The 12,532-nt window shown below is 39.0% G+C and overlaps 1 protein-coding gene across 4 annotated transcripts in view; it reads right to left on the bottom strand.

Annotated features, from left to right (window-relative positions):
• Positions 1–4,208: 4,208 nt before the first annotated feature.
• The window catches only part of dync1i1 (dynein, cytoplasmic 1, intermediate chain 1), a 28,272-nt gene continuing 19,948 nt past the window's right edge, over positions 4,209–12,532 (bottom strand). For all 4 annotated transcript variants that reach the window (XM_036592348.1, XM_036592359.1, XM_036592366.1 and 1 more), the window contains 7 exons: positions 11,347–11,493; positions 10,755–10,868; positions 8,528–8,661; positions 8,303–8,447; positions 7,121–7,261; positions 5,356–5,481; positions 4,209–5,233 (listed from right to left, as the gene is read on the bottom strand). In XM_036592348.1, the coding sequence (XP_036448241.1) occupies positions 5,123–5,233; positions 5,356–5,481; positions 7,121–7,261; positions 8,303–8,447; positions 8,528–8,661; positions 10,755–10,868; positions 11,347–11,493 (918 nt within the window). In that variant the 3' untranslated portion in view covers positions 4,209–5,122. The remainder of the gene's footprint in view (positions 5,234–5,355; positions 5,482–7,120; positions 7,262–8,302; positions 8,448–8,527; positions 8,662–10,754; positions 10,869–11,346; positions 11,494–12,532) is intronic.

Raw genomic sequence — 12,532 nt, 5'->3', positions numbered from 1 at the left:
AAAAAAAACTCGAAGTACTGTGATGACATTTCGCCATACTACCCACGTCTATTGGAGAACAGAATAAAAATCTAAAATATAAATATTACATATTACAAATTACTGGTATTGGAATTTTTAGTTCTCTGAAATCAGTATCAGCAATAATGTTTTCATATTGGTCAAGCTCTCTAAAATAATTATATAATCAGCTAATGTTCAATCACCTAATTACTTACTATGCAGTTACTATACATTGGTTGTTGTTTACAGACTCTCTATAGGCCTGATCTGTGCCACAATTCCAGTAAAGATATCATTTGGGCAAACTGCGCCCCCCTAAAGTACACGAGGTAGCATGTCAATGCTTTTGATCCCAGATCAAGAAGCCAGAAGTGGTCAGCAGCAGCAAACATCCAACTGAAAGCTCGCCAGTTCTCACACAGCTTCCAGTCGGGGATGTTTACAGTCACAAACAACCAAATCAGTTCACACAGGCCAGCAAAAAGAAGAAGCATTAGCTGAGCGGGAAGAAAAAAAAATGACATTATGGTGTGTTGGCTGCCCTCTACAGTTCATATTACACAACCAAAACACAGCAAAGCGAGCTCAAAGTTAAACGCCTTCTTCTCTTAAGGTCACTGACGCGAGGGACACGATGCTAATGTCGCCTCTGCAAACTTAACCGTTATTTGACATTAGTTACAGAGGCCACTCTGCGGAAGTTAGTCTTTTTTCCTAATTAACCCTCGAACTACAGCTTTGTTTTCAACGTTAGGCTTAGAAAATGACTTGTTTTGCGCTCGTCGACTCTTTTAAAATCACCGCTGTTGAAACTGAACACTTGCAAAATTCTCTTCTTGCCTAAGAGAGCGGCCTCGACTGCATGTCAAGTCAAGATCACCGTGTTAAAAGCCAAACGCTGGCAAAAGACTGAAATAGGGGAGTTGGTGTGAGCTACTGCATCTGCCCAGAAGTATGAAAAGCACTTTTAAACAACACATACGCAACGAGAGCAGGTTATAAACAGCGGCGTGTCTGAAATGGTCGAAAAAAGACACGAAACGGAGACCAACTTTGTTGGTTTTCGCTTTTCGCTGCCGTTAGCCAAGCGAGAGAGAAGAGCGACTGTTCTGTACCACTTACAAAGTTGGTCGAAGAGGAAAGCGGACTCGTTTAAACCGTTCGACCGCTTCGCTCCTCGAAAATGTGCATTTTGAGTTAATTTTTTGGCTTGAAACGAAAACAGCTTAAGTGTTGGTGAGAGTCTGGGGACTAGCTGAGGGGTCAAAGTCGTCCTGCTGGTGACCCAAACAGATGATAGCCCGCTGTGTGGCTACGGCTAACGGTAGCTACGCTCCTGCTGACCGAACCGACGCGGTACTGTGTCCTTCCAGCCACCGGTACCTCGGCGTATGTGAGCGTCCCCGTTCACTTCTGCCGAAAGCAGTTCACGGCGAGGCAGTCACGCCGCAGTTTTACCGCTGTCATCTCCTCCGGCTCTCGCTGCCAAACACCGCCGAGCTCTCCGCCATTCCGAGCGCCGCCTCCTTCCGTCTCTCTCCGTCTTTTAGTTTGACCTTTAGTTACCCGCCCGCACTCGACGCCAACGCTGACGTAATCGTCATGGCAACGCAATCCCGCCTCGTGCGCGTTCACGAGAAAAGGGTCTGGTGGCGAAAGTGCCATCTAGACACCTTCAAAAGTTTAGGAATCTACGGAGCCCTTAAAGTGTCCTTGTGATTTTTTTTTAAATATGGCATGGCCACAAGTTAATATTTTATGGCCACAAATAGCTATAATGAGGCCACAAATTAATATATTTAGGCCACGAGTTACTATTTTAAGGCCATAAATTAATATACTGAGGTCACAATTTACTATGTTGATGTCATGAGCTCCTATATTGAGATCACAAATTATCATAAAGAGGCCAGAAATTGATATATCAAGGCCACGTGTTACTACATTAATGCCACATATTACTATATTGAGGCCAAAAAATTCTTTTTTGGGGCCACAAATAACTACATTGAGGCCACAAAGAACTATACTGAATCCACAAATTACTATAATGAGGCCACAAATTAATATATTGAGGCCACAAGTTATTATACTGTGGTGCAAAGTTATATAATGAGGCCACATGTTATTATTTTAAGGCCAAAAATCACTATTTGAGGCCACAAGTTACTATGTTTAGCCCAATAGTTACTATATTGAGACCACAAATTAATATATTGAGGCCACAAAGTACCATAAAGAGGTCACAAATTGATATATCGAGGCCAAATGTTACTACATTAAGGCCACGAGTTACTATATTGAGCCCAAAAATAACTATACTGAAGCCACAAATTACTATATCGAGGCCACTAGTTATGAGAAACTTGACTCGTGGGCTCAATATGGTAACTCATGGCCCATCTATAGTAATTGACACCACAGGGATTTCCAATGGTTGTATGATATATATGCGTAATGCATGCTAAGTACCGTAGTGGGAGAACAATGATGAATAGAAAATGAAAATCATATAAAATCAATCATGAATTCTTCCAAACTGATGAGATTGAGGGATACAATGCTGCACTACAGAATACTGCATAAAATGACAAATAACATTAAACTCTAGTTGTAGGCTGGAATTCCCCTGTAAATCTATACTAAGTAAACTATTACTGAATAAAAATTTCAAAAAATATTAATATGACAATAGATATCAAATCTTTAAACGGTGTATATCCACTGTATATGTATAACTCTACTTATGTGCTGTATAACTGCAAATGTTCACTAGAAACACATTACATTTATGTATACACTTTATAACTTAAAACCTTTATATGAATAATCACAAACACAGGAATTAGGCAAAAACACCACAATGTGTCTCACAGCGTGTTTATTCAGTATGCTAATTGCTAAACCATTATGCTAAATTTTAGTTTGAAAATACGCCTATATAGAAAAAAACATTTTTTTCTTACGAACATTAAGGAAGGGAGAAAAAAAAGTTTGTATTAATTTATACTATCCATGCACTTTCAATCAGTATGAATTAAAACCTAAAAACAAACAAAAAAAAACACAGCAGCAGCCTACAAAATTAAAAGCACTATGCCCATTAAAGTCGCTGCCTTACTTTGATACTTACGAACATCCCCCAAAGCCCGTTTATCACTTCTCATGTGCATGTGTTCTAGACTTAAATCTCACAGTCCCTGCTAATCAACACTCGTGTTATAAATAGGCCGGTTGAGGCAGAAGCACAATGAAGTGTGATCACAGCAAAGGATGGTTATGTGATCCTGCTATATTTGGCAGGGGTGGGGTCAGCTCATGAATGCTACCAGTTGGATAAAACATCACAAGAACAGCTCTGATAAGACATTCCATGTCTGTCTCATTCTAAGACCTTTACTGCTCAAGTGTAATGGCTTTATAGTTTCAAATTCACTTCATATAGTCGCATATTTCAAACATTTATTAACAGAATTTAGCAACTGCCCACTTGCTTCTCCTACAAGTGAGTTCCAAGTCAACAGGTTTTCCGTTCTTTCCCAGGCATCAAAATTACAATACTGTGCAAAAGTCAGAGATCACCCTTCATTTATATAATTTACAGGCAAGATGGCCAATTAAGGTCATTAAGATGTTCAAGAACATAAGCAGGAAAAACATATTTAACAGAAGATCGCACCATCTAAATATTCATTTTTCAGTATTTAATGTGTCCCCTTTTTTACCTCTATTACAGCTTCCATACTTTCTGGGACTCATGCTTCCAGTTTTTCAATTAAATCTGTAGGGATATTTTTCCAGACCTCCAAAATTCAGTCTTAGAAGTTGGTTGCATTTTCTGCTTCTCTCGATACAAGTAATCCCAAACGCATTCAGTGATGTTGAGGTCTGGACTCAGGGGTGGTCAGTCCATTGCTCTCAGAACAGCAGCAGCTTCTTTTGTTCTTCTTTTTCTCAGTACACATGCTTTCAGACTCATAGTGTTGAGTTGTCTTCTCACAGTGAAAGGATGGACAGAACCACCTGTGGATTTTTCCAGATCTGAAGCAAGAGTGGAGCTTGATTTTCTTCTCTTTCTCATAGATGAAAGCTTTAAGTGCTGTTTATCTGATCAGGGCAGTTTTGGTGGTCTACCAGGTCTTGCACGCTTGTTAGGAGTCCCATTTTTTTCGCTATATCTTTTAATGATTTTTTGAACTCCAGTTTGGGAAACTCCTGTTTTTTCTATTTATTAAGTATGCATTATTGCATTATTTTATATCAAATGTCCTTAGGAATATCTCATAATGTGTACTTAATGGCTGTTTTACCTGGAAATGAAATAAACGAAGGCTGATCTCTTACTTGTGGACAGTCATGTACTGTCTGTGGTAACTGATGGCAGGACACTCACTCACTTACTAACTCATCATCTAAGCCGCTTATCCTCCTGGGTCGCGGGAGGCGCTGGAGCCAATCCCAGCACTCATTGGGCGGAAGGGGATGAAAAACCCCTGGACAGGTTGTCAGTCCATCACATGATGGGAGGACACACACAAAAAATTTAGGCTGAAAAACCCTGAAGTATTCCTTTTACCTCCAGCACCTATTTCGGTATTAACGTTATTCATCTAAACAACTACACTCAAGCTGTGGAATGCTATCCTACTGAAGAAACAACCCCTAAACAAAATCTTTAAGGATTAACTGACTATAATGGGTATTAAACTATTAATTAATACCAATATAGATGTATGTATCAGTGCATCTTCACAAGTTATACCTGGAACTTCACATCAGTACAAGTGAATGAAATCAGATTTGCTCAGATTTAACTAAATGAGAGTTATTTAAGTATTCTAGCAATTACTAAATGACTTCATAGCACTGCTTTTTGGACAGCATTTTAAAGCCACATTTGTTTATCATGTATTTTGTTTACACTATTAATGACAACCAATTTATTTTGAGTTCCTCTTCATATCTAATTTTTCCAACATGTAAACAAAAAGACAGTGATGTAAAGCCTTGCATTATTATTTTGCAATGCGATTCAGAGTGGACCCCAATCCTGATATATATCATCTGCTCTGGTAGCTTTATTGTACTGAATGTAAATTTATACAAAGGTGTATTGCCTTCAGCCAGTCATTTCTACAGCACCATCCTCTTCTCCATCTGCATTTGCTCGGATTTCCACTAGAACACGTGCCAGTCGGTTCCAGTCGTCTGAATGGGGCACGGCCAGCTGCTAAAATACATAAACACAAACACATTCACCCTCGGCATAGCACTGTCTACCAGATGTGTGTTATTGCTGAATTATAACTAAAATAAAGACACTGACAGACTCATACATTTCCAGTGTATTACCTCTCCAACATCATAGATCCACACTCGTCCCTCTGAATCTCCTGCTGCTACCTCCCGGCCTCCAGATGCCCACCTGACCCGGTTCAGGGCGCATGACCCCTCAACTGTCACGCTTGCAGAGGGAACCTGGTGAAGACGATAAAAGGCACCGATGATTTTGTATTTAAAATTTCTAAATTGATCCTTAACTTCACAACATGATACAAAGTTAGGTGAAGGATGGTCAATATCCTAAGAGTTTGGAAAGTGACAACCATTTTTAAAACATTACATTTCCCAAACTGACAACAAAAGAGGGAGACCACCTATCAAACCTGTCAAGAATCACATGTTAACACATCCTCTACAAGGTCTGGCATTGTTTTGCAAATTGTAGTCCACAATTTCTATTTGTTTAGCTTAACCTATTGGAAAAAAATAAAACGCAAAATATAAAATGTGCTATAACTGCGCAAGCCCCAGGCAGAAGTTTTGAATTTCACATTGGTATTGGTAAAAATGACTTTTACACTTTAGAACACAAAAGAAATTTTAACGTGATCACACATTTTTTCACATGTGAACATGTTTTTTTACACATAATTCATTTTAGCCTGTGAAGTGAGCAAAAACCACATATGCTAATTCACATGTAAAATTTATGTGACCTTTTTGTAAGTACAACACATATGACATTATTTTGCCATTAATTCCTTAAATTTAACCCAGCATTAGACCACCGAAAGCCACAGTAGATCACCTAAGTCTTGAAATTTACAGAGAAAAAGTGTTGTCTTTTAGATAAACAGACAAATGGCATGTTATCTCAGTCAACACTACAGCCAAGTCTTTTTTTTTTTACTTTTACTCAGAGGATAGTAAATGTGATAATGTCATTCCATTAAATTTATAGTAAAAGAGTTTTAAAATGAACTTGCCGTTTATTGGTGCTCTCACTGTGACAAATTCAATGCCTTTCGTAGTGTATCTGTGACATGACACTGCTTGGTGGTTGGTGTGTGGTGGTCTTGAAATGAAAAAAATAAAAGACAGCAAGCAGCCCACCTCTTCTCTGTTTCTCGGCAGTTTGGGATGCCCCCAGTTTTAAACCGGAGTGTTGCAGCTCAGTGCTCTAGATTACACAGTTTTTCCAGGGGGCGGATGCAGATTGTGTTTAATGTTCTCTCTTGTGCGGGGGTCCCTTTACTCTTATGGTTGGTCGGGGATCCCCCAGTGTTGTTATATTTTTTGAGTGCTTCTGAATTTAGTTATAGGACTTTACAACAGTGCCTTACGTACATTCATAATATCAGTGACTTCTCTCAGTCAATGAGCTGACCAGCTTACCAACAAATTAGCACTCAGTAGCCGAAACACTAGCATCCTACAACATATAACCTGTGTGCTGTAGAAAAATGGAAAGATACTGGTAAGTTTCCTTTAATTTTTAGCAAAATACATTCTTCTACTTTTCAAAATTAAAGTAAGGTCCTGCACAAGCGGTTGGAAATGAGTGAAATTGCTTTTAGCCATTTAGCTCCTTTGACCCCCATTCATTGAGGACTTATGGGAGCCCTCTAGCATTTTACAGTCATGTTTTTGATATAATGAAACAGGAAATGGCCAGGCTCCCCTTAAATCAGCTCTAATAGCAGTGGCACAGCGTAAACTGTATGCTTAAATAAGCAGTACTAAGGAAAGTTTTTGAAGCTACTGGCCTTAAAGAGTCCTTACTCTGGTGTGTAGAGTTAAACAAATCGTTTGGGTTAGATCTAGGCCTGCTCACCTCTGTGTCATTATTGAGGTTCCATAGATCTAAGTGACCCATTCCATCCACTGTGGCAAAGAGAGCTGGATGGACAGGAGACCACATAACATCGTAGACATAGTCAGCATTATCTTCAAAGGAGTAGAGTGGTTTGTTGTGCTGTGCGGACAGAGAAACAGGGCCACTTAATATGACAACAGTAGATGCAAATCATCTCAACAAGCTTAACAAAGATATAGTTATAGATGCTCAAGTGGAGCATGAAGGACATACGAAATGGAAATACAAAGCAATGCTGTATATGGATGTATCAGTTATAATTAATTGGACTGCCATTTCAGCCTATCCTGGAATGCTGTTTTACATGTTCTACTTGGAAGTTAGGCCCTACTTTTTTAAAGAGGTCATGTCATGGAAAGCTGAATCCTCACATTTTAAATTAGTTTGATGTATGTAAACAATGAAAAAGTTTGAAAGGTTATTCACTCCCTTGTCCATATGCCATGCCCATATCAAGGAAAAACAAATTTTAGTTTCATTTTTTAAATAGCTTGATGTACTATGTAAACATTGCTAAAGTTTCAAAACATATCATTCACTCGTCAGTGCATTCAGTCCATATAAGGAGACTAAGCTGCAAAACCAGCCTGTTTTGAATTCACTAATTTTGTGATTTCATGAAAATTTACACCTATATTATAAAACAACACTTACACTTCATTTACACATATCTGCGAATTCACCCTACAGCAGATTATCCCATTCATCCGGAAGTTATAAGGAGTTTTTCAGCCCAGCCTGCTTTTTGACTGAGGCACTATTTATGGCAGCCAATCAGAACCAGAACAAAGCTAATTTACGTATATCACTCTAAAAGACACAGTAATGTAGGATAACGAGAGGATGGCAAAAATGAATGACCTTTTTGGTACATCACTCTAAAATTTGTTACAAATGGATCGTATTTACTATATAAATAAAGTACAAGAAAATTGTAGCATATGAGCCCTTTAAGCAGAAAGAAAGAAAAATATGACTCATCTAACCATTAATCCCGTTTTTTTTTGTAGAGAAGTGGTAAATATCTGGTTGTAAAATATCTGGCTGGTTGTAAATATGATTGTCTGAAGCCATAACTAATCCTGATTATTCTACATACAAAAACAGTGACAGCATGGAAAGATGAAATACAGCTCTTACTTTAGTTGACCACAGTTTGACCGTCCAGTCAAAAGATGAGGTGGTGAAGAGGTGGGAGAAATCAATGGGTCCCATTGCGTTATGGCAACTGATGCCAGTCACAGGCCCCTGGTGCCCTTCAAACATTTCACCAATGCCAGCTTTACTATAAACAAAAGTCAAGAGTCAAGAAAGAGCAGTGGCATTATATAAGGTGTCTATTTTATATGACATGCAAGTGCTGACCTGCCATGTCGTGAGGCTGTGTAAACGGTCCCTTCCTCACTGCCCACCACAAAGTTATTTACATCGCCAGCAGGGAAGGCCATCCCAGTGACTGCCACGACCTTGGACTTGTTGTAGACCAGCTCCATACTTTCCTGTACAAAAGTGATGTCCACTATACTGTTATAACATACTTTCGCATGCATATGTCAAAAAAGGAATAGTTTAGCAAGAAATCAAATGTACTTTATTTTTATTTTCCCCTTAATTCATTATGTAGTTGATCTGCCAAGACATGTTTGATGTCGCTTCTTTTGTTTCATACTGGAGCTATGAGGGTAATTTAGCTAACAAGTAATGGAAGCTTATATTCCACTAATTAGCACTGTTCAAGCCACATGCCTAACTCATCACACACTTGCCTCAAAAATGTTGGGCTGTAATCTTACATAGACTGGCTTATATGGGTTCTGTATGACATACTACTATCTATAAAAATGGACAGATGTATGGACAAAATTCAACCTTTAAAGTGACTACTACTGTTTTTCCTCAGTACCCAACATCCAGCAGCGCGTGGTTCCCATCACATTTATACAATACAGTGGGTGCAGTACTCAGTGTAAGATGGGACATGGACCAAAGATTGAATATACTGTGAAACTAATGCAGATGACCATTTATTCCAGATACACTCAACATCCATTTTATTAGAAATTCCTAATCTAATGAACAATTTGTCAAGTGCCCTCTAATTCATCATTGGTCCATGTCCCAACACATTTATACAATACAGTGGGTGCAGTACTCAGCATAAGATGGGACATGGACCAAAGATTGAATATACTGTGAAACTAATGCAGATGAACATTTATTCCAGATACACTCAACATCCATTTTATTAGAAATTCCTAATCTAATGAACAATTTATCAAGTGCCCTCTAATTCATCATTGGTCAGTTTTTGACCACAGCATCACTGTTTTTAGTTATGTGACGCACTTTGCAGACTGATTACATTTGGGCACAGGGGACAATTGTGTAAATTTGAAAAAAATTTTAGCTAATACTCCAGGGGTCTCGAACTCACATTACAGAGGACCATTACCCAGATGCTTTTCTCCAAGGGGGGTTGTTTAAAAATACAGGGAAAAAAGTGTCCCATGTTTTTTTTTTTATTACAAGTTCTAACTACATAACATAGACACTCAGGTAATGCCTTAATAATTTATTAGCAATTCTTCTCTCACCACAAAGCACAATTACTCCTGTAATACTATAATATTAAAAACTTTTATTATTATTATTATTATTATTATTATTATTAGTAGTAGTAGTAGTTGTTGTAGTAGGTGTAGTAGTAGTAGAAGTTGTAGTAGTAGTAGTAGTACAAGCTACATGTGTTTAGATCAAGTAAACTTAACAGTATTTAACAGTATTAAACTTTACAGTAGAATTACAAGGGACTCTTATTGTAGCAGAGGTGTTAAGTTATCCACAGAGGAGTGAGGTTATCAACTGTGCTATGCAAATGTCATCTCGTGTTGACAAAGTGTGAATAAACCTGTGATCTCAGTGAATTCGTTTGATAAGTCCATTCATTTCATGCAGTATCTATTGCTATTTTATACATTAATCCACAAAGGCAGATGCAGCTAGCTAAAATTACAGCTAAGTTCGTTATAGCGAACATGCATACTAAACGTGCATGGTTGCTTCAGGTTTTTGTTTGAATGGTTCCTCTTGCATGTAATGCTCTTTTTGCTTTTAACACCATAAGCATCAGCCTAAGCTGATTTTATATAGCTCATGTCAGGTATCCAGTTTCAGTGTCTGGTGAGTGAAGCTAATCTACCCATCAAATTAAATATTTAGCTGCAGAAAAACGGAAAAAAAGATTTACGGGCTAAATTTAAGGACAAATAGTAAATAATAGATGGGACGTATAAAGCTGTCTTGCACGCTGATTGTTGCAGAATGGTAGTTGGAGGCCCCTGCTTTAAACCAAAGCTAAGGCTTCCACAGCCATTGTTACACAAGTGCTTTCCTGATGTCTTTTAAATATATATATTTTAAATATATATATTAAATATTCTGTCCTGGTATATGATTGTACATATACCAGGACAAAATATCTAGTGTAAATATAAGATTGTAATAACAAATGAATAATACTGAGCTACTACTTATTTAAGCTACTGATATTCAACATTTGTATACATTTTGTGAGATACTGTGTGTCGTTTACCTGTGGCTGGGAGAGCATGTCTAAACTCCAGGAGCACATCTTGCCATCTGTGGACACAGTGATTAGGTTGTTGGCATTCTGGGTTCCCACCACATTGACGCAGTACACCGGGTGCTGCAGAGAGCAAAGCAATTGTGAAACTAATGCAGAAGGCCATTTTTTTTTTTTTACAGATACACTCACCATCCACTTTATTACTTTATTTATAACCACCTATCTTTATGCAAACTTTGTCAGGTGCCCTCTAACTCATTCATCATTGACCACAGAACTGCTGTTGACCACATATTACCTGTGTGGTGGACCATTCTTAGTAGGACACTGACATGGTAGTGACATGGTAGTGTGTGGCGGTGCGAGTGCATCAGGCAGAGTAGTGTCTATGAGGACACATTAGTGTCACTGCTAGGTTGAGAGCGGTCCACCACCCAAAAATATGCAGCCAAAAGTAGCTCTGTGGTCAGAAACTGACCACTGATAAAGTGCTAGAAGATGGCTGGCACTAACTGTGCATCAACAGATGAACTACAGTCTCTAACTGTACACCAGCAAGATAGAGTTACAAAGCAGGTGAGTAGCAGTATGTTCTTACAGTGTGAGCAGCAGCAGACAGAGGTGTCCTTTGTACTGGTGTCCTCCTGTGGCTTCGATTGTCCCACAACACTATCTGCCCTGAGTAAGTGCCTCCAACCACCAAGTTTGGGTGAAACTGTGCAAAGCCAACTGACATCACAGACGACTGCAGGAGGAAAAACATGGGATAGTTTCATTATGCAGTGCATTACAGCTTAGAGTATGGATGAGGAAAGCAACTAAATGTCATATTTAAACCACTGTTCAAAAGTTTGGAATTATTTGTCATACTAATAATCGTTACTCAATAATAGCTTATACAGTGTAGACTGTATGGTTCAGGAGTGGCTCAACAGCTCCAAAAGTGGAGTGGGAAGATGGAAGTAGGCCGCTGACTGACTAACTTAAACTTTCATGTCTTGCTAGCTACATGTCTCTATAAACCTATTCATAAACAGTGTCATATTTTGACCCTGCGCTTTACTGGTTTCAGCCCCAGAAAGCAAACTTTGCTAGCCACACCAGAGTTTGGGTTTTTGTGATATTGTATCCTTTACATTTGATTCAGTTGGTTTCACATGGCAACAGCCAAGGTGCATCAAATTATACACAGTGTCGGTTTGTGTAATGGTCAGAAATTTTGAAATAATACAAGCACTCACTTACTCTCACACTCACAAAATAGGGATGCTTAACATCTATGTGTGTCACACACACACAAACACACACTTTCCAAGCTGTTTATCCTTCTGGGTTGCAGGGGGAGCTGGTGCCTACCCCAGTGGTCACTGGGCAGAAGGCAGGAAACACCCTGGACAGATCGCCAGTCCATCACAGGGCAGACACACAAACATATACATTTACAAACATACTCACACCTAGGGGCTATTTAGCATGTCCAATTGGCCTGATTGCATGTCTTTGGACTGTGGGAGGAAACCAGAGCACCCAGAGGAAACCCACGCAGACACGGGGAGAACATGCAAACTTCTCACAGAAAGGACCCTGGCCACCCAGACAGGAATCTAACCCAGGCCCTTCTTGCTGTGAGGCGATAGCGCTACCCACTGTGCCACCGTGCCGCCCTATGTGGATCACAATAAAAGCAATTATAAACCTTACTTGGTATCTGCTTCTTTATGATTGGTTTGCCAATTTGAATTTAACCTATATTCAAATTATGCTTGCCAACTTGCAATTGTTGC

This window comes from Colossoma macropomum, unplaced genomic scaffold, assembly GCF_904425465.1.
Source record: "Colossoma macropomum unplaced genomic scaffold, Colossoma_macropomum, whole genome shotgun sequence".
NCBI lineage: Eukaryota > Metazoa > Chordata > Actinopteri > Characiformes > Serrasalmidae > Colossoma > Colossoma macropomum.
The sequence above is the reverse complement of the archived record's forward strand: the minus strand, read 5'-3'. Positions and strand labels throughout refer to the sequence as shown.